General features: G+C 35.3%; 1 protein-coding gene across 2 annotated transcripts in view; it reads left to right on the top strand.

Annotated features, from left to right (window-relative positions):
- The window catches only part of LOC129257617 (aminopeptidase N-like), a 32829-nt gene extending 9577 nt beyond the window's left edge, over positions 1–23252 (top strand). The window contains exons 6-19 of one of the 2 annotated variants that reach the window (XM_054895992.2): positions 661–815; positions 1697–1810; positions 2401–2535; positions 2830–2961; positions 4131–4306; positions 5017–5108; positions 5494–5630; positions 6285–6488; positions 7296–7378; positions 7785–7925; positions 8578–8745; positions 9406–9546; positions 17345–17426; positions 18776–23252. In XM_054895992.2, coding sequence (XP_054751967.2) covers positions 661–815; positions 1697–1810; positions 2401–2535; positions 2830–2961; positions 4131–4306; positions 5017–5108; positions 5494–5630; positions 6285–6488; positions 7296–7378; positions 7785–7925; positions 8578–8745; positions 9406–9546; positions 17345–17426; positions 18776–18922 — 1907 coding nt within the window. In that variant the 3' untranslated portion in view covers positions 18923–23252. Of the gene's footprint in view, positions 1–660; positions 816–1696; positions 1811–2400; positions 2536–2829; positions 2962–4130; positions 4307–5016; positions 5109–5493; positions 5631–6284; positions 6489–7295; positions 7379–7784; positions 7926–8577; positions 8746–9405; positions 9547–10054; positions 10137–11955; positions 14994–17344; positions 17427–18775 lie in introns of those variants that run through there. The other variant, XM_054895991.2, reaches the window with a different exon arrangement.
- Positions 23253–23621: the final 369 nt, after the last annotated feature.

Raw genomic sequence — 23621 nt, 5'->3', positions numbered from 1 at the left:
TTTACCCAATATCACACCCGCAATAACTTGTCTAGTGACCAATAGCTCAACATTGTGTTTTCCTTCCGTGATGTCTCTGATTCTGTTTTCTTGGGAAACTTTAAAAGTGCCATCTTATTTACGAGATTGCGAGATATTATAACTTGCCTTACCGACTTATTTTAGCAACATGGGGACATAAGATATATTGACAAGTTGACTTGTAAAATACTATATGTCGACTTAGTGAGATAGTAAATCTCGCCATGTCGACTCGTGAAAGTTTATGTCGTTATGGTGAGAGACGTTATCTTTCCAAGTCGGCTCAATAGTCTTATTATGTCGACTTATTAACTTTGTATATTGAGATGGGGAGATGTTTCCAAGTTGACTCCCCATAAAAATTTACGTTCGTCATGGCAACATAATTTCTTGTTCAGATTGGTAAGATAATCTATGTTGCATGACAACATATTCAATTATTGTTAACATGATTTATATTCTTAATAGTCGACTTGGCGATATATACTTTATATCGACAGGACGACATATGATTTTATCGAAGTCAAGAAGAAGAGAAAGGGGTAGAATAATAAAATGACAAATAAAATCGATAACAAATTTTAAAATAAGAAGTACTGATAAGTTTGTCTGTCTTATTATTTTTCTCTCTATATATAGATATGATTGCCGTGCCCGATTTTTCAGCTGGAGCTATGGAGAATTGGGGTCTTATCATCTACCGTGAAACCGCTCTTCTCTACGATGACAAGGTCAACTCAGCAAGCAACAAGCAACGTGTTGCCGTCGTGGTGTCCCACGAACTCGCTCACCAGGTAAAATTCAGTAGTTTCTGAAATACGTTTCAAGTAAATGGTTAATAGGTTGTCTCATATTGCGACACCACGCGACCACAAATGCTACCAACAAGTGTTGCCAAATGCCGATGATGCCAAGTCACGCGAACAGAGCCGACTCTAAACCGGCCGATGGTTTGTCGTTGGTAATAATGTCATAGCTCTTGTGGGTCTGGAGTTGGCTTCGTCGTTGAGACTGCCTGTATCAATACGATACGAGGTTCGAAACCTCCCCAGTTCGTCGATCGCAAGTTCATGCATTTATTTTATTTGGTTGAAATTCCTTGGCAATCAACAATTCTTACTTTTCCCCTATAATTTGGTTCATTTGTGAAACGTTTTACCTGAATGATTAGACAGTATCCTAGGGTAGGGGAATAAAGCCAGCAAAATAAAATACATATTTTTAATGGTATTTTAATCATTACATGGTACAATAATGTGACCAGGCTCCGACATATTGTGTTATCATATTATGCTTTTTATTGACACCAATAATAAAGTTAATTTGGCATCGTCAAGACCTGTGTGAAAGAGAAGTTATCGTATTTGCAAGCACCGACTACAATATCGGCAGCAATAACAACAATAACATGAACAAGAAAACAGGGAAATCAACCGAAGAAGAAAATATTTCGAGAACAATTTTTTTCATGAGCATCTGCTTTATAAGCAGATGAATGAATACGATATTGATATATTTCACAGTCTCTTTGCCCCCTTATTTTCCATTCTTCCTTTTTCAATTTCCAAAATGGTATTCAATTACCTTTTTTCTACTTTGACATAAAAAACGTCTACTTAACGACTGTATGATTTTAAATTAAAGATCTCATTTTCTTTTTCTTCTTTTTCTCCAGTGGTTTGGTAATCTCGTCACCCCTATATGGTGGGATGATCTCTGGCTCAATGAAGGATTTGCAAGCTACGTTGAATACCTTGGTGTTGATTACGTGGAACCAGACTGGGGGATGGTGAGTGAACATTTCACCCCTGGTGGTAGAAAATGGGGGGGTGGGGGCTTTGGGCTTTGGACCCCACAAAAGTTTCACTACCAAGACGAAAAGGCGGGGGATAAAAAGAAAGAAAGTGACAGGGAAAGGGTGGAATATTATATCAGTTTCTTAATACTATGTAAAAATCTTCCACAAAATTAGATTTCATGTTAAAAAGTCAAAATTTTCTCTCGCTCGCGACCTTTTTAAAGTTATTTTGTACTATATGACCTGTTGTGCCCCCCTTTTTCCAGAAATGTTAGTTGGTTAAAACCACTTAACTCAGTAAGAGAGGTCCTAAAGTGATTTAAATTGTTTTGGAAGCAAAGTATTTACTTGTTATTTGAATATTATTTTAAGAATAATGAAAATTAATATATGTACACTATAATCTACTGTTTGAAATGCTAATGGACATTGATATTAAATATACACTATTGGTGATTTATTTCATAATTATCAAATATGGATAAACGGAGGAAAAAATGAACACAGTATCTTTTCTGATCAATACAAATAAAGAAATTCTCTCTTATCATGATATTGTTGTTTTCTTCGCCTAATAATAGAGAGAACAATTCGTCGTTGTGGATCTGCAGTCGGTATTCGAACCAGACTCTCTTGGTACGTCACATCCGGTCAGAGTACCTGTTAACTCACCAGATGAAATCAATGAAATCTTTGATTCTATTTCATACAGCAAGGTAAGTACTACATAATCATTTTAGGTTATTAACTATAAAATATAAACTATAACTGAATAAAATTACATATATACAGTTATTGAATATTTATGCATAGGTATTTCTTTCGCGTCAAGTGTTTTTTTACTCAGGAGGAAACTTATCAATAACAAACTTGTAAATTAATATTTAAGATGGTAATTTGTTTCGTGAATCTCGAATCTTGCATCAAGCCTCATCCACTAGACCATGACACTTAAGATTTTGCTGATATTGATTTTAAAATAATTAATCATTTATATTATTTTTTTCCAGGGAGCTTCAATTATCCGTATGTTGAATAATTTCTTGGGTGAGGAAGTCTTTGTTGATGGTCTAAGCTACTACCTCAATAGTCATAAAGAGAGTAATGCTGATTCTGATGATCTATGGTTTGCTCTCAAAGAGGTAAGTCTACGTATCTATCTATCTATCTATCTATCTATCTATCTATCTATCTATCTATCTATCTATCTATCTATCTATCTATCTATCTATCTATCTATCTATCTATCTATCTATCTATCTATCTATCTATCTATCTATCTATCTACCTATCTATCTATCTATCTATCTATCTATCTATCTATCTATCTATCTATCTATCTATCTATCTATCTATCTATCTATCTATCTATCTATCTATCTATCTATCTATCTATCTATCTATCTATCTACCTATCTACCTACCTACCTACCTACCTACCTACCTACCTACCTACCTACCCACCTACCCACCTACCCACCTACCCACCTACCCACCTACCCACCTACCCACCTACCCACCTACCCACCTACCCACCCACCCACCCACCTACCCACCTACCCACCTACCCACCTACCCCACCTACCCACCTACCCACCTACCCACCTACCCACCTACCCACCTACCTACCTACCTACCTACCTACCTACCTACCTACCTACCTGTCTGTCTGTCTGTCTGTCTGTCCGTCCGTCCGTCCGTCCGTCCGTCCGTCCATCCATCCATCCATCCATCCACCCACCCACCCATCCATCCATCCATCCATATATCTATCTATCTGTCTATATGTCTGTCTGTCTGTCTGTCTATCTACCTATCTATCTATCTACAGATCTATCTATCTATCTGTCTGTCTGTGTGTCTATGGATTCCTCTTTTTATTCGACTTACTATTATGTATAGACTCATATCTATATTATATTCATATTGATGTCTCAAGCATGCATGGTAAAATCGTTAGCATGATCAGGGGAGCCTTCCATAGACATTTTCATCCGACAAGATGTCAGATCTGACAATCTTCCTAGATAGTAATTGGCTGAGAAGCACTGTTACTATGGTAACTGTCGGATAAAACGTCCTACAAGTCCTCCCATGAAACGCTCCCAACTCCCAAGGGAAACTCTGTTTCAGAAGCCTTTCACTTTTTTTTCTTTTTATATCACATTTCATTAAATTGTTATTTTTTATTTCATTGTTCTTCGAAATGAAAACAAAAATGAGCTAAAAATATGTTACTGACACAAAGTTATGATAAAGTCATATGGATTGCACTTCATACTGTACTATTTCCTCTCATTTTTATTTGAAGGCAGATGTAGGTAAAGGTAACAACGACGTCAAGGCCATCATGGATACCTGGACAAAACAGATGGGTTACCCCGTCGTCGACCTCCGCCGCCACGGCGCTACCCAACTCAATGCTTCACAAGAACATTTCCTCGTCAATCCAGAAGCCGGAGTCGATGACAAATATGGCGACCTCGGGTATGCAGTTGACACAAAAATCATAAAGATTAGTTAGTTATGAAGACGGCAGGGCGGCGTCACGGGGCGGGGGTTTGGGGCAGGGGTGTGGGCGGCCACCCCCTTTGACTTTTGAAGTATGGTGAACAAAAAAAAAGAGTAAGGAAAGGAGAGGGAAAATTATAAAAGAAGAAAGAATAGTATACATTTCAGAAACAGGAGTCTGTGCCTTAGTGACATAACGACCTATTATTCAATGAAGACGTATCACGTTACGCTTATTTCGTCTTCCACCTCCAATATCACATTACCCTGGCGCCACCCCTGAAAGAAGCTAATGCTTTACGCAATTTTGAGCGAATGTCAGCAAAAGTATACCTTAATTTCCAATGCATACCATTTGATAATTGAAAAAAAATTATGTATGGCGAGTGGAGAAAAATCAATTGGATTCATTAAAAAGATTACGCAGAGAAAATGTAAGAATGCACTTAAAAGTAGGGCTTATTAAGTGTGCACCTGTAAATAATTATTGTAATAAACAAAGTTGTAGGTGTACGCTACAGAAACAAACCAGAAAAAAAGAAGAAAAAAAGAAGAAAAAAAAAGACGACCGTTGATGAAACGATTCTAGTAGAATTCTTCTTCTTAGGATTCCATTTAGTATATTAAGTCAGATTCAAATTGAAATTGTTCTCTCATTCTAATTAATTCGTTTGTTCTTGTTACAGATATTTGTGGTATGTTTACCTGACCTACACGCAGAAAACAGGAGCCGATTTCACTACTCCTGATTATATGTGGATTGAGAAAGAACCTTGGGGTAAAAAAATCTTGTTTTGATTTGATTGTGTCAATGAAAAATAAAACTTACTTACATAAAATAACTGTAATGTTTAACAAGAATCATATTTTCTTACGAGTTTGTGTTCCAATACCTGCTAGAAACACGTAAAAATGATTGTCAATAACAGTTAAAAATAGCATACTATAGGAAAATATATAGACCCCGCAGATAGACCCTATTATATTGAACAGTAATATTAAAGATATTAAAAGATTCAGTCGGATATTGACATAGATTTTAAGGTTTATTTGCCATTTGTTATCTCAAAGAAACTTGTTAAGTGTTTAGAATTATAATGACACCTCTCATGCAATCATTAAATTGCGAATATAATATCTTATCATTTTCTTACTTTATTTAGCCCTCGTGAATCTCTCTTCAAGCATGGCTGCTGATGACTGGTATCTGGCTAACATCCAACAATTTGGTTTTTATCGAGTAAATTATGATAATGAAAACTGGGCTCGTCTAAGTCAACAGTTGGTACAGGATCACACGGTAAGCCAATAGACATAAAAATATTGTTTTTCATGGACTCTTGCCATAACCGTCCTTGGAAAGGAATTTTTTAACTCTTTTTTTTTGGAAGGGTGGGGGGGGGGGGACATTTTAAGAAACGTTAATAATTTATCATGAAAAGCATCGGTGGCATTTCAAGAATTACATTCGATGTGTCACTTTCTTTTCTAAGAATGGATGAACTAATGTTTCGACAATCCTAAAGCTATTTGCTCATTTATTTTGATGTTGTGATTAACGAAGTCTCAAGTCGGTAAATATTGCCCCAAGTCATCTTTGCAGACGCTACGCACTGCAGATTTCCAATTTGCCTATCAATCATTCATGATCTTTTATAAACAAAAATATTATTTTGAATTCTTATTTCAATCATCCGACCCCCATACTCTTTATGTCTCGGCAAAACCAAAATGTATATATTTTTGTTAATGCAACATAAGCTCGCCGAGGTTTGTTTGATAATTTTTAACAGATGATGTTCCATAAATGCATACGAAATAAATGTAAGGATCACACCCCAAAACCCCCCATCAAATTACTTACTAAAATCTATTCATGAAGAATTTATCAATCGCTTCAACCTCTGACCACCCCTCCCTGTTTCTCTTTCTACCTCTCTCTTGTTTATTACAGGTGCTTCCGAACGAGAACCGCGCCCAAATGATCAACGATGCCTTCAGTTTAGCTAGGGTGGGGCGTGTGGATTACCCCATCGCTCTTAATCTAACCCTCTATATGGATCAAGAAATGGATTATATCCCTTGGGAAGCAGCACTTGGTGTAATTTCCTACATTACAGATATGTTTAGCAGGTACTCCGGTTACGGACCTTTGGAGGTAGGATGAAAATGCATCTATAGTCAAAATCATTCCTTTTTAAATTCGTTCATCCATGTATTCATAACACCCACCCAGAATGGTCTTAAACACGTTTGGTGCACTCTTACCGAGGGTGGGGCTGGGAGAAAAGTAACAAAATTATAGTTTTGTTAAATTGCTGTAGTACTGCTTAGGATCACAATAAATTAAAATTTCTTTGAGTAACGGCCATCAGATTTTTACACATGCCAAATCAAAAGCACCTTTTTTGCCAACTTAAGGATAGTGCACTGTATCAAAAGCTCAATCTCCATATGCAGTGCCTATCCATTTGTATCTTATTATGGTCCTAGGAATATATAAATGTCAAATACAAATGAAATGATGTTTTAGAAAAGGGAAAGGGCCATAGTATGTGTTTAGTACCTATCATAATAATCACTGAGAGGTAACGATATTAAGTAGTAACGCAGAAGAATTAGGAAATGATTTGCTATATTCCCCTTTGAATTCAATTTCATTAGTCTATCTATATCAATCTCGTCTCTTTTAAAATCAGCAAACGACAATAATCTCGATAGCATTTTACAGCAACACCATAGTAATACAATATGTTCGTTAGCAAATGATGAAGATAATTTTGATATTAGTCTATTGTATGGTTTACACTATACACTGCTTGTATGAATAAGCTGAAGGAAGCTATTTGAAATCCTACCGACCATAGTTTGATTAACCACATTCTCATGTAGCAAACATAGAGATTACAGAATGAATGATTTCAGTAAAATGTTGATTGTACTTTCTTGTATTTTGTTTTGTTAGAGATACATGCGCAAACAAGTTGAGAACCTGTATAACTCACTGGGATGGGAAGATGATCCAATCAATGACCAACATCTTACACAGTAAGTTTCCAACAACATGATAAACCAAACGAAGAAAATATACAATTTTTTTTCAGATAAAACGTCGACGGTCTGCCGTCAAAATAATCAAACGATCCGTGGCCGAGTTTGTCTGAGGCGCCTGAATTTGCACATGAAAAGTTAGGTTGTCAAAGTGAAAAGGCTTTAGGCATTATTGATTCCATTGTGTGCACGTAATTATGAAAACAATTTTCAAAATTGAAAACCGGCCTCGCCTTTCATTATTTCATATTGTATGTAGATCTGCTTTATGCTCATGATCTCCATGTATATGAATTCACGTCATCCATGACAATTATAGCTGTCTCTTTTGAAATGTTGATCTTCTTACCTCGCTGTATGGTCATGACATTTGGTATTTCTGTGATTTGATTCAATCATATAGGTATAACCGAATCAACGCCGTTGGAACTTCATGTAGATATCGCAACCAAGATTGTCTAGACACCGCCTCAGATCTATATCACATGTACATGGAAAACGATGCTAATAATACTGCAAACCGACTTGATTATGAAATCAACCCGTAAGTAAAAAGATTATGACTGCATTTTTTTTTTCATGAAATTTGCCCTAAGTTTCTTTCTATCATCGTGGTCGTATTATAGTCTCTGTCGTCAGGTATAGATATATTTCTAGCAAAATAAATATTTGTGGTCGCAGATACTGTCTCTATCTTTATATACATTTCCAGCAAATTGAATACTTGTGCCAATACTAATTTCAAGACTACTGACTACTAAGGAGACCTAATTAAGAAGACAGTACCAGTCAATAACTTCTTACATCAAAGCAGGCAACAGCTAGAGAAGGTTGTATCAGACACATCAGAAACTTCAAAACATAAAGTCCATGGCAAAAAAAGCAACAATGTCAATGTGATTTCCGCACGCTCAAATTGATTGACACGATTTACATGTTCTAGATGTTCTATTTCTTCTTTGTTTGTATGATATTTTTTGTCATTCACATGAATTTCAAATTGATACCGAGTTCGAAGAGGATTAATCTGTTTCAGAATATGACGTTCATAAATAATTTCTGAAGGCTTCACCCTTGCCCATGCTCAACACATTTCAGCATAGATGGCGTCAATCTTCTCTTGTGATGAATCAAAATAAAAGATCAAACGTCTTTGAATAGTGTTTTAAATTTTCATTTATTTTTTGTCTACATAGCATTACACCTAACCTGAAGACGACTGTCTACTGCTATGGAATCCAAGAAGGTGGCCAAGAAGAATGGGATTTCGGCTGGAAGAAATACGGAGAAACCCAGGATGCAGCTGAACAAACTAAATGGCTATATGCCTTGGCTTGTTCACAATCACCATGGATTCTAAGCAGGTAAAAGGATGCTAAGGGCCTGAAGGATGGATGGTGGTGATGGTGGTGGTGATGATGATGGTGACGATGGTGATGGTGATGATGATGGTGACGATGGTGATGGTGATGATGATGGTGATTATGGTGATGATGATGGTGGTGGTGGTGGTGATGATGATGATGATGGTGATGGTGGTGATGATGATGATGATGATGATGATGATGATGGTGATGATGGTGGTGGTGATGATGGTGATGGTGGTGATGGTGGTGATGGTGGTGATGATGATGATGGTGATGATGGTGGTGGTGGTGGTGGTGGTGGTGTTGGTTGTGATGATGAGGAGGAGGAGAAGGAAAAGGAGGAGGAAAACATGCGCCAAACAAAATAAAATGATACGCTTGCGCTCACAAAGGAGATGATTAAGATGGTTATGAATGAACGTAATGATCATGTCTGGTGGTGGTGGTGCTAATAATGTTGGTTGCGGCGGCGGTGGTGATGTTGATGGTGATGTCATGCAGATTGTGGTGGTGGGGATGATGATGATGGTGGTGCTGTCATTGATTTTTGTCATCTCATTGAAGTTTAGCAATTTACAATGCCTGTACAATCTTCTTGATTGATAAGTGGGCTACATCATATCAAAACTAATATCATTCTATCTATCTTCCTATCAGATACCTGGGTTATTCTCTTGATCAAAATTATCTTCGAAAGCAAGATTCATCTTACGTCATCAGATACGTATCACAGAACTACATAGGCCGTTCATTAGCATGGGACTTCCTCCGAAACGAATGGGACACAGTATACGATTAGTAAGACCTTCTAATATATAGTTCATATAAACTCTTTATCATGTTGTAAGTGGTTCGATTCACGCCTAAGCTTTGATCATGTTTAATTGCAGAATTTCATGAGCGATTTTTTTGTTTATTGTCTAGCAATTCCGATTTTGGGGAAATCTGAAAAAGCATATTATATTCATGCAAAAGCTTTTAGTGACAATAATTTGTGCCAGTGGAGCATAATGCTTTTTATTTCTATTATAGGCCCAATTCATTTTTAAAACTTTTGATATTAAGTTTGACAATAGTACTTCCTTTGATATGATGATACATATATAACAATATGTTGATTATCAGGAAAAGATGCTAAACAGCAATTACAAAATCTATAATATGTAGATTCATTGCATTAAATTACGCATTTTGTTTCCAGATTGCTTCTTATTTTTATAGCATCAATATTTGATAGCGTTTTTTGTGTTGTTCATTACTTTATATTTTGATTTGTTATGCTTCACTTTTCAATGCGAATACACAGTTATGGCGGAAGTTCGTTTTCGTTCAGTAATATAATTGCTGACGTTACAGCAGACTTCAACACCGAGCTCGAACTACAAGAGGTACGTAAAACGTAGAAAGACAAAATTATTCGAATGCATTTGATTTGGTCTTGAGATGGCATGTGAGTTTTATCATCACAAACGTGTTAAAATCATTACTGAATTTGTTTATTCACATGTGTCAAGTTTTCATTCTAGTAACCAATTTTGTACTTCGATTGCTTCATCAAAATGAATTACCATCGCTTTTTTGCATACCAGATTTTCATTTAGTCTATTGTAGTCTTGCCACTAGTTGTAAATTTTACATATAAAATAGTCTAGTCTCATTCTTGACTCCGTGTAGCTCTATATTTTTTCCTTCTGGTCATGGAATGTTCTCCTGCTTTTCTTTATAGTAGCATGTCACATAGTATTGTAATTGTCTTGTAATTGGAAAATGGTTACTGCATTGCATTTTGTGTGTTTATCAAACATATTTTTGTGGATCGTAATTTGGATAGAATTGTTGTAGTAATATCTTGATGTAGTATTAGTATATTTTATAGGTCTTGGTGCATTTTGTGATTTAAAAAAATCCCCTCGATTTAATTATAAAGTTATTTTTGCTTTATCTGATCAAATATACTGTATTAGCCTAAATATATTCCCTTAAGACGGGATGTATTCAATCATTGTTTTATATGAATTCAGTTAGCACGCTTATATTCTATTCCCGTTAGGGTTATTAATAGTATAGCGTATAAGTTCACTTTCATGTGCGATATTCTTATTTCACACAGCTTCTTATTTTACGGTGATGGGGCATACTATTAATTATGCAATTTTCATCCCTATAAAAATTGCGATGTATTTAAAAAAAAAAAAAATTCAGATTTAAATGGCCCCTTAAAATGCTATCAACCACCATGCGCTTTATCTAAAAAATTTCGTTGATTTTTTTTCTAAATTGTATATCCCAAATTAAAAAAAAAATGAATAATACAAAAAATACAACAGCAATAGTTTTGATATTGCCCCAGCCCATCCTCATTCATAATTCTAAGCCCAATTCGTTCTAATTCTTTCATCATCTTGAAAATTACGCTTGATTTCACTGAGCAATAATGCTGTCATTGTATCATCAGCTATTTTGTAAGTCTAAATGTTATTTGTATATACTTTACATAGCCGTTCACAACAAAATATATCACAATGTGTTTCACCATCATCTATTTTAAGATTATAATTATTCAGATTAATAAATTCTGTCAGTGGTTATCCAACACAGTCAACAAAATCATCCATAGAACTAAATTCAAATTACTTGCGAAAACATAAGCTTAAAACACCTGTATTATGCACTATACCATCTGAATAGATTCATACATTTCACGTTTCTTGTATACAAAAAATATTCAGTGTATGTTTGCATAAATTTCTAGGAATTACGGCAGTTTGCGCGTACTCCTTATTTACTTGTATAACTGTACGTAGTCCATACATATTCGTTTAAACGAGCCAAGATATTTTAGATAGCATGTGATTACTCTCGTTTACTTCGTTCGATAGAAGATGTGCATGTAAGAATTAAAAACCTTCCGTTATCTAAGTCAAGATACGCCATCCCATCCTTGTTTGGTGATTATTGAAGCTAGTTTGATTATTTTAATATAAAAATATTGTAGGTAGTCTCGACCGGAAACAAAATACAGCTTTTTATTGTTTGGCGACAATATCTTATCCCTGTTTTTTTTGTACATTGTACTTATTTGTAGATTATTGCATTAATATTGCGAAAGTTTGGAAAGAAAAATGATAGTTCGAAAGCAAACGATACAAAATAAACGAAATCTTTTCCCAATTAAAATGATTTGATTTTATGTTTAATCTTATATAGCTGAAGGATTTCGGCGCAGACGGTAAGGATTTCGGATCTGCAGCAAGGACATATGAACAGGCTATTGAGAAGACAGAAGCAAATGTCGCTTGGATGAATAATAATGCTATGGATGTAGCAAATTGGTTCGAGGGAGCCGCACCCATGATTGGAATGTAAAGGAAGACTACGCCCAAATTACCACTCCCCAATCGACGAGGGCGTCAACCCCCGGTATACCATCATGACTACCACTGATATCATCGTCAGAATTATCATCTACAAGGATATCGCCCGTTGTAATGTCTAGAGGGGTTTAATCGGATGAATTGTCAAGCTCAGATATGTCAGAGACATTTCCCCTCTCAAAATATATGCATATTAAGCAATCCAATACACCCTTTTTCTCTTAATGAAAGACGAAAATTCATAAAGTTAGTTGGTTTTAAAGTCGATTGATCTGTGCGGTTTCTTTTTAGGATTGGTGAACCCACTTCCGCACGACATGCCTCCACACCAACTAATTACATATTTTGTTTTTCCTTTGAACACTGCAGCTATTTCTAGACGTTTGTCTTCATAATAGTTTTAATCTAAATTCCTCAGTTTGACCAAATTACCTCCCTTAGCATCCTCATTTTGAAGAAAACAAAGCAAACGCTGTATTTTTAGATTTTTTTTCCTTATTCACAACAAACAAATCAATTAAACAACACCAAAACAAATGCTACACGTTTGCGAAACCGTACCAGTATTTCGCGAATAAGAAATAAGAGTCTTTTTGTTGGTCGTCAATGTCATAATTTAGTGTTCTGTGTCAGAATGTAACAGAATGTTGTGAAATATTCAGATTTTATATCAAATTACTTCAACTCGTAGTTTGTCTGAGACCACTGTTGTTGTGTTTTTCTTATATACTGCGTCTTCTTTCCTTTTATGATTCGCGTCCCTATTTTTCCCAATATGCTCATGGGCCAAAGTGCTTTTGCTGTTATTTTCTATTAATAGTACGTTTTTTCATCTAGTTAGAAATAATAGTAAAGACATACATTTCAGGTATGTATTTTCACATGTATTTGATTGTAATATAGAAGTAGTTTATATAACTAGAATCATTTTGGAAAAAAGTAAATAAGTGATAATATTATTGGTATCCATTCAAGATATCATGTATTCTTTGTGGCATGCATATTCAAATATTTCTGATACGAAAAAGAGCCTTTGTCATAATGACAAAGGAAATTTGAATTAGATAACCTCGTCTATTGGCGCTACAGACTTGTGTGTACATAATAACATTATTATGTGAGAGAATTGTATTTTCATCTTTATCATAATATAATTAAATTGTATAGAAAAAATTGTTTGTGATCTTGGTATAAGTAATACAATCTTTTTCTGATATAAATCTAAACCAAATGCAATCAAAGCAAAAACTGTCAAAATCAAGTCGATACAATGCCCGTGAGTTGTTTTATGATACTGTCTCAATAAAGGAATTGTGCTTTGGTTTTTCGATCGTCTTTGAAACCCGCTGTTCACTACGATCAAGGCAATTCTTACAGTCCGATTTTTAGAGAAGAATGGAGGTCATTGTATAAGATGTCGGGATATGAATTTATATCCGTTACAAAATAAATGATTTGAATAATGATAACCGATTTCAGTGCATTCATATCTCCCAATATAATCAACCAGAACAAAATCTAAATCAAATAAATTCGTAGACAAGTTCATGACTTTCTAGAACGATTTCGCAACAACTAGGAATCGATTAGATTTTTTTATCCAATTAGGAAACTAAATCCCCTCAGCAACAGATCTAATGCATTATTCAATTTCTGGTCATCGAAATGGTTCATGTTTGAATGTTCATGTCTGCAGATAATATTATGAAAAAAAAATCGGGTCGTAGTTACATCGTCAAGCGTGCACTTGACAAGAAATGATTGAATACTTGATAGTTGTATGTAAATAAATTTATGTTCTTTTTACCATGACATAATGTACGTTTTTCATTTACAAATATATGTATATAATTCGAGAAATTTCTTGTCCATGTCCACGCTGGGCGTGTATTAGCTAGGAATTGTCATCATTTTCTTACCTAGAACCAATATTTTATTGGTGATTGAACTGTATACGATGCGTACTGTTTGTGAGATACTAAAATTATGGTTATTCATGAAAAAATGACACCTGATGATCCCGCACTCTATTTATCTTACATTTTATTTGGTCGACCCATAATTGAGGCCTACTCGTTATTCGCTTATTTATGTCAAGACATTGTTTGTGATGTCATTTCACCGAAGGCACTTCTTCTTTTACCGCCATCTCTCCTTTTCTGATAATACCAACTTCAAATTACTTTGGAATAGTTTTGCTTTCGTCATCAATGCAATTATGCTTACATGTTCATGTGATAGTACGAGTTTATTTTTGAAATGGTATAGGCCTATATACCACCATGTTCATTTCATGCAGTCTACGAGTCGAATTCAAACTTGCATTAAAAAAATGCACTTCAATTCACTTATTAATTAAAATTTTTATTGATTACCGTATATTCCCAAATATTATTGTTATCTCAGAGATATCTTGCACACATTCTTTTAGAAATAGTAATGAATAGCTGACGTTTCAAACGCAATATACATAATGTCTAGTACTTGTATATTCCGAAAGATTTGAATGTATTTGATTGCCATTGTCATTCAATTACCCTGTGTATTTTCAATATAATAGGTATATTCAAAGAAAGTCGCTATCACCATTGATTTTTTTCAGTAAAATGTGCACATTTTAATTTGTATGAAGATATTTGAATTGATCATTATTACAAGGTATCAAGTGATGTATTTATAATGATTGTGTTATGAACTATGTTGATTTTTATTGAATAAAATATACTAAGTTGGATAATCAGAAAATATAGACAAAGAGAAAATGCATTATTTGTTTGAGTGGAAGAATGATTAATGATGTTAATGTCGACGGATAAACCTTACTGTAAACAAGAACTAGTTACGAAGATTAAATGTTTTTCGAAACATTGAGTTTGGGGAATGGTCATAACACATATTTGATTGATTGAGTCAAATTGTCTAAAGCAAGTTGAATCCAACATGTAAAGAATAATTGACACTCCTAAGGGGCGAAACTAGGACTTCATGGGGGGGGGGGGGGCGCAAGGGCATGGGTATTGAAAAACTGGTCCACTTACTTTTGGTAATTTCTTATGAAAAAATAGGTTCACGTTGGGCCAAAAAAATCATATTGCCGATAATGATTTTGACAAGCATAAACAAGTTATCATGAATGAGTAAGCTTTGAGTGATAGATTGTCATTTTTCAAAGATCATGTAAGACTTTTTTTTAATATTTGAGTAAATTTGAGCATTAATTTCGTCCCATTTATTTCATTATGTGGTTACTCGAGTTTAAAAGTTAATTGATAACCCTATTTGTTAGCATTTTCCCTAATAACTTTAAAGGATTTAGCCATTACCGCGCTTTATTTGGGAATTTTCCGAAGAATATTGTGTTCATCGAACTTTGCAAAATATACTTTGAAGGGAAAGAATATACATGATACAGGTGTACCTATGTCTAGACTTGAGCGGTAAACAACTACATAAATTACGATATTCCATAGATGACTCTTGAGACTTCAAACTTTGTAGGCTAATGTTTGTTCATCCATGATCCATATAGGATCAACTACATTTATACTCAGAAGTTTAGTGAATGTCGATGTGAATACAGTGGTCCTTAAAAGTTTGTGAACCCGACCAGAAAATGAACATATTCAAAGTGTTCCAAGTTCTGCCATGTTTTACAGATTTAAGCGTGTATTCAGGGGATTAAAATATTTACATTCAATAAAGTTTGTTTTTCTAGGCTTGCCGAGCATTGTAGTGTTGCTGTACATTGCTGTACACATGCGTGACCAAAATATTTCCAAACACTCCCTAAACGAGTTTTTCTCTGTGTGCAAAATAACCCCCTAGTTTTTCGCGGGTTTCATTGATACATTTTGGCCCCTAAACAAGTTGTCGCCAAAATATGACCCCTAAACAAGTTTTGTCTACTTGCTAACAATAAGCTTAAATAGACCAAACTATATTCATGGGCGGTGCAGCCCCCTCCCCCTAGGGCAGTTAGGGTTATACCACAATCGGGGAAAAACCCGAACATGCACTTTTTAGAAATGAGGAGGAAAAAGCCCCGGGGTAAAAGCTTGGGATGAAAACATATACCCTAAATACGTTTGGCTAGTTTTTAAAAATACTTTGGAAAAATAACCTAAATACATTTGACCCCGCGATTGACCATTGACCAGTCTTTCAAAACCACCTTTTTTTTTAATCGATGTTTTTGATACCCTTTACGATTGCACGCGCTGCCCGCGTCCAAAACTGAAAAAAAAAAACAATAACCCTTTGAACGCGTTTTTTTTTTGGTCATGCATGTGTACAGCAATATATTTGACTGCCCCACCCCCGGGGTGCATTTGTGGTGGTGTTCGCTAAGTTTTGTGCACAACTGTATGAAGGAACGGTCTGGTTAAGGAATGTTGCAAAAAAATTTGGTTGGAAATTTTCGCTGTTTTAATTAAGGGGGGGGGGGCGTCCATGGTATCACGGAAAAGGAAGGAGAGGTATCTTTTTTACCACCCCGAGAAATTAATAAAAAAAGAAGGAAACATTGAAATTTATAACGAATAAACGAGGTCAACTTCAGGGACGAAAATACACAGATTTTTAGAAAGGGTTTATGTCATAAAGGGCACATTCGTTTCGAAAAAAAAATCATGTGGGATTTTTCCGGGGGTTAGTGCCCCATACCCCGGCTGCAACGTCCCTGCTGTACTTGCAAAAATATTCATCGTATATAGATTTGGGAAAGGTACTTTCTATTATCCTCTCAAAGCTTGATGTATTACTATAAACTATTACTAACTATTACGTTACTAAAAAAGTGGATGATCAGAAGTGACCCAGGATGGCATGTAAAGATTTTCTTGTCCCTCTATATAATACTGGAGGCGAGACGAGGCTCTACCATAGGCTGCAGTACAAGCTTTGACATTCGAGCCCCCCCCCCCCCCCTTTCCCGGGAGCGATCGCCGCCATGGCGCTCATTGCCATATATACGTCACTTATCATCTCAGACAATTTGTTTGTGTGTGGTTACCCCCATTGTGATGATTTTCAAGTAGGGTAATTTGTTTGGGATGGTCCAGGATATCCGACAAAAAGTCGGTTAGCTTCCTAGTTGGTGTCCAGACTTGGCCAACCTTATATAAATCATATAGGCCTGTCACAAAAGCTATATATTCTAGAGACTTCACGGGATGCTATAATCTTGCTTCTCTTGTTTTGTTTCTCACGCCATTTTTCTGCAGCTATGGAAACAGTTTCTTCGTCATGCGTTTCATACTCAAGGCAGTCACCAAGTACATGAATACTCCTGGTGAACTTCAGATGGTAATTACATTAAAGCACACCTGAAAATATATTTTAGAAGCTTGTGGTAAATAATGATAATTAGGGCAACTTTTTTTTTAAATGTCCCATTATCAAATATTTGAACACGAACCAGTGGCGAATTCTGACATCGGTTCATATCGTAAATTATAAATGAGTTGAAATGTTATTATGTTTTACTGTTATTTTCGTAAAAGACTTTGTTATCGTATTTATGATCGAGTTTAAAGCATAATGATGTCATAGTTTTGTGTTTCAAGATGAGTTTTCACCCCAACCCATCCCAAAAAGAGGTATTTGAAGATGTTTTATGGGCTATTATGTATTTAAAAGACAAGCAATTAAATAGTATAGTTAATAACATTTCATTCAACGATAGATATATCTATAAATGAATTAATATATGAATAAATAAATGAATAAATTATCAAATAAATAAATAAATGAACGAATAGATAGATAGATATATATATATAGATAGATAGATAGAAAGAAAGATTGATAAATAGAAATAATAGATAGATAGATATATAGATAAACAGACAGATATATATATAGACAGCTATATAGTCAGATAGATAGATAGACAGATAGATAGAGACAGACACAGACAAGCAGAGGCAGAGACAGACAGAGTGATAAAGAGATGGATATATTAAATGGAGAGAGAGAGAGAGAAGGGAGAGAGCAAGGGGGAGAGAGAGAGGGGAGGTGAAGAGGGAGGGAGAGATAGAGGGTGGGTGCGATCAGTAACACGACATTAATCAAGAAGTCTCTGTGGGAAGGGAAATGATTATATATGTATATATTATATATATATGTATATGTTATATATATATATATTGTAAAGAAATGGATAAAGAGAACAATGGTAGGCGTAGCTTAAATCAAGGTTCCCCAGAGCTATCTACCCTTTGAAAAATTGGTGATGCCGAAAAAATGTCTCTGCCGGGAATCGAACCCGGGCCCCCAGCTTTGAACGCCGGTGCCTTAACCACTAGACCACAGAGACGGGTTAGTGGCTAGGGCGACCCCGATCCGATCCGATCCACCAATTTTTCCAAAGGGTAGATAGCTCTGGGGAACCTTGATTTAAGCTACGCCTACCATTGTTCTCTTTATCCATTTCTTTACAATAAAAAAAAAAGAGTTGCCAAAGCTGTTGTGCATGTATAACTTCACACACACACACATATATATATATATATATATATATATAGAATTTCCGCCTGATTATTGACTATTGATATTCTCACCATGAATTTGATTTTGAGCTCATCTGGCTGGTTGATTATCGATAATATTTACTGAAATATACATTAATCTATATATTCATATTAAAAAAATAGGTACGAGATTTCAAGGTTGGACGGGACTTTGGAAGTTCTACAAGGACAATGGAACAAGTTGAAGATTTGATTCAAGCTAATATCTGGTGGATGGATAACAACGCTGCCATAGTTGAACAATGGTTACGGAGTCAACCAGGGGAATAAGAAAAGGATAAATCTTCTTTTGTCAATGGTGGAAATTGGAGAAGTTTGGTCCCGTTTTCCTTGTGTTTTGAAGGCAAGGTTTAATTGAGGCACAAACTTTAAAACTGGTCATTTGAAAAGAAAACATATTTTAGCAAAGTCAGAAACTGCCCAAAGGTTATGAGAGTGCATGTCAACTTTACTACTGTAAAAAAATAGTTAAAAAGCAGAGAAGTATGAGAAATCATTTCAAATCCCACACTCTAAAGAGCGATCATGATGATGATCAAAACAAATGTGATGATTACTTCAAAATTTTGGACAATGAATTTGATCAAACCTGGGAGCAAGCAATAATTGTCATGTTCTTACTTTAAAAAGTAAATATTCTTTTAAAAATATTTTAAAAAGTTGATGCATAACTTTGGGGAGAGGGAGGGGCAAATGCCCCTGAATCTGAATTACACAGAATAAGATTATTTTCGGTATATTTTTTTAACAACGTATATAGTCTACTTCATATATGAATAAGGTTGAGTATTGGTTTGCCAGAGCTGTCTGACGAGAGGAGGGGAGGGGGGGGGGGTTGTGGGAAATAGAGAATGCACCATTTAATGTTGGTGTTGCTCTGACGTCCCAGCAACATGACATGAGTGAGCTCTGAAAGACCGTATTACAAAGTATATTTTGCATCCTGACAAAACTGAAATCTGCATCAGAAAAATCAAGTAATACAGGGGCGGATCCAGCCTTGGCCAATATGGGGGGGGGGGGGGCCCGGAATTTTTTTTTCAGCCACATTTTCTCCGATCGGCCGCTCGAAGTTAATTTTTGTTTGTTTCTTTGAAGGGGTAGTCCTAATAGTCACTTCTAAGCTTTATATATATTCTTATAATAACATAAGCCTTATTTAAAAAGTGCGAGCGCGAAGCGCGAGCAGAAATTTTTAATATGCGTTTCGATCTGATAAAAAAGGATCTGTTAACGGCAGCTTCTTAGCCATGAAGGCGTTACATATTTCAACTATCAAATAATGCGAGCGCGAAGCGCGAGCTGAAAATTTTGACATTTTTACCTGAAGAATGGAAAACGATAAGTATATAACTAAATAATTGATGCGAGCGCGAAGCGCGAGCTGAAAATTCGAGATTTAAACCTAAAAATGGGACACTTTATTCATATTTTGTAAATCATGAAAAGGATGAGTAATTTGAAATCTTCCTATATTAATAATGCGAGCGCAAAGTGCGAGCAGAATTTTTTTATTTACTGTTAATATACGTTTTGATCTGATAAAAAAAAAAGATCTGTTAACAGCTGCTTGTTATCCATGAAGACGTTACATATTTTAACTATCAAATAATGCGAGCGCGAAGCGCGAGCTGAAAATTTTGACATTTCTACCTGAAGAATGGAAATTCTAAGCACTTTTTGTAATCGTGAAAAGTATAAGTATATAACTAAACAATTGATGCGAGCGCGAACGGAAAAATTCTGGACACTCTATTCATGTTTTGTAAATCATGAAAAGGATGAGTAATTGGAAAGTTTCCTACATTAATAATGCGAGCGCAAAGCGCGAGCAGACAATTCTTGATATTGTGATGGCTGAAACTGGATGATGATAGAGAACAAGCAGGGAATATCTGAATAAATGCGTGTTTCAGATTTCGACCTAGAATATGGGTATTCTAAATACCTTTCTTATCATGAAAATCAATAAAGCGAGCGCAAAGCGCGAGCTAAAAATATATGATATTCCGATCTGAAAAAGGGTCAATTTAAGCTCTGTATTTCAAGCACTTTGTAGGAAAATTGTGAGATACCGTGGATATGGATCACAGTTTAAAAAGAGCTGATATGTTTCATTATTATTACTTTGAGTTTTGACATAGGACCGGGAAATTCTATAAGGACATTATGTCATCATATGAAAATGATGACTATCTTCCTATTTCTCTTCCTAAGCATGAGAGCGCAAAATCTGTTAATATTATGGCCTGAAAACTGGACATTATTTTAAAGCACTTTTGTAATTATGAATAAGATGCATGAGTTGATATCTTTCAACAATCAATGCGAGCGGAAATCGCGAGCCGAAATTTATGATAAACTGTCATCAAATGGGGATTTTAGTTTTATAATTAATATTGAGATATACATAACTCACCAATCAAAATGCGAGCGTGCATCGCTTGCTGATACGTTTTGACAATCTGACCTGAATAGGGATATTTTGATAACTTTATGGAATACAGGAAAATAATAGGTACCTGACAAATCAAATTTTGCGAGCGCAGCGCAAGCAGAAAATGTTAATATTCAGCCCATAAAACAGAAATTTTTACAGAGCACTTTAAAAATCAATTTGTAAATCAAACAAAATAATGAAAGTTCAATTTCCGAGCTGAAATATGTTTTGTATATTGACTTCAGAATTTGATATTTTAAGCTCCATATTGAGCAAGATATGTAAATTACCTAAAAGGCAATGCGAGCGCGAAGCGCGAGCGAAAATTTTATATCCCGACATGAAAGATTTTTTTTATTATTTTCCCAGTGTTCACCTGATCTTATTTTATTCACTCGTCTTCCTCCTCTTATGTTTCTCCTTCTTTTTTTCTCCTCTCTTTTCGGCCTTCTTTTTCTTTCTTTCCCCCTTTTTTTTTTTTTGCTCCGCCAATAGGGGGGGGGGGGGCCGGGCCCCTCGGGCCCCCCTGGATCCGCCTATGTAATATGATACATTTTATTGTATTCAAGATGCATGGCCCTGGGAAGCGGGGGTGCTGAAGTACACCCTATATTTTCGCCGGGGTGCTGCGTGTATAGTATTGTGTATAATTTCCCATAAGCAGCACCCCCTGGAAATCTTGTAGGTGTACCAAATTGTAAATTAATTAGTGAACCCCCCCCTTTTTTTTGGCTTGTCAAATTTCTCGGAACCAAATTGACCCTCTTTTATAGTGAAACCCTTTTTTTTTGCTAGTCAACTTTACATCAGCACCCCCTGTAAAAGATCGTTCCCGCACTGTAAAAACGTTTTTTAAAATAATTTTAGTCACATTGTTTAAGCCCGTCACTCTAACAACTATATTTTTAAAACTTTTTAGTTTAAACAACTTGTTGTTAGAGTGACAGGCTTAAACGATGTGCTATTTTTCTTTTACTGTGCAGGGACCTGTCAAGATGTGAACTTTTATCATGTATTTATGACAATTTCAGTTGCATCGTCCAACACAGCTATGCAAACTGTAGACTGAAATTATACTAATATGGACTAGTTGGAAGTATGAACTGAAATCCTATATAAAAATTTGAAAACCTATGATGCATTTCAGTCTGTTTTAAATGTTGTCCTACATTTCTTTCTATATTTATTCATTCACTCCATGTATATCCACATTGTATATGATCCGAGAGGTTTAATTGTATCTACGTAATGAATTATTATGCCTGGGATGTTTTCAGTCATCTCAATATGCAACAATGATCAGGATCTACTTTGTTTATAGGCCTATGCTTGCCGTTGTTTACGTTTTATGAAATACATATAGAATTTGGACTTCAGTTGTTCAACTCTGATATTAAGCTAGTGAAGATCATGAAGACGAAGTATTTTATCAATTTGATGAACAGAAAATACCGTGTTACGTGAGAGTGTTATTCATAATACATTTTCATGACAGATAGTAGATATTTCTAGTTTACCTGCTATTAAGTAGAATATGAAAATCGTATGTTTTCTTTGTGACCATGGTCAATTTTTGATTAGGCCTATATACACATGTCTGAAGCGATTCCAACATCACAGTTTGCTCTTACGTAATTCAAGGTTTCTTAACACCAAAATGTATAACAAATAGAAAATAAGAAACAAAGTATCAACGGAGGTTTGACAAAAATCTATCAAAAAATATTTCAAGCAGACATGTGATTTTCTTCTCCCAAAGTTACATTTTTGTGAAGTCAGTATAGCCTTCTTGCACACTGCTCTTCCATGTAAAAATCCTGATACAATAAAAAAAAAAGAGGGAAGAAATAAATCGCACCCCTCAATTAAAAAAATTTTTGACAATATTACAAGACAGTGATCCAATTATTGGAAACAATCGTATAAAAATAATAAAAACAATAATATAAAAAGGGGGTGGCAGAAAAAAATGCATGATAAAATAACTATTGTGATTGTTTTGAGATTGATTTTATTCACCAATAAAAAAAAGTGAATAGTCCTTTGACAGATTTTCGCCAAACCTTGATGTCATTATGGTCTATCATTTTCTGTTTTATTGAGATGCATTTGATTCGAGGGTGGATTTCATATTTGATTAAAGGTGTGTTAAAGGTCAAACAGTGCCAGTGCCTTTTTTAAATTATAATCTGCTCGATTAGGATCTATAATTTGGTGTGACAAGAAAAGGAGGAGGAAATGGAATAAGGGAGAGACAGACTGAAGGAAATATCGAGAGAGAGAGAGAGAGGGGGGGGGGTGAGGGGGAGGGGGGGGGGTAAAGATTGGAGTTGGAAAGGGAATGTGTAGGGGCAGAGCGCAATAATGGGTTAAGATGATTTTCTTATCTTGAGAGTGTTCTCCGGCTGAAAAAAATCCACCCCATTTTGATGTAGCTTACCAGATAACTCAAAGTTCTAAAAAAATAGGCCTATATCAGTTTTACCAATCCATAGTCATAACAAACTCATTGTAGAAAACACTCAGCGG

The sequence above is a fragment of the Lytechinus pictus genome, chromosome 3 (assembly GCF_037042905.1).
Source record: "Lytechinus pictus isolate F3 Inbred chromosome 3, Lp3.0, whole genome shotgun sequence".
Classification (NCBI taxonomy): Eukaryota; Metazoa; Echinodermata; class Echinoidea; order Temnopleuroida; family Toxopneustidae; genus Lytechinus; species Lytechinus pictus.
Note: the sequence above shows the minus strand (reverse complement) of the source record. Positions and strands in the feature narration are given on the sequence as shown.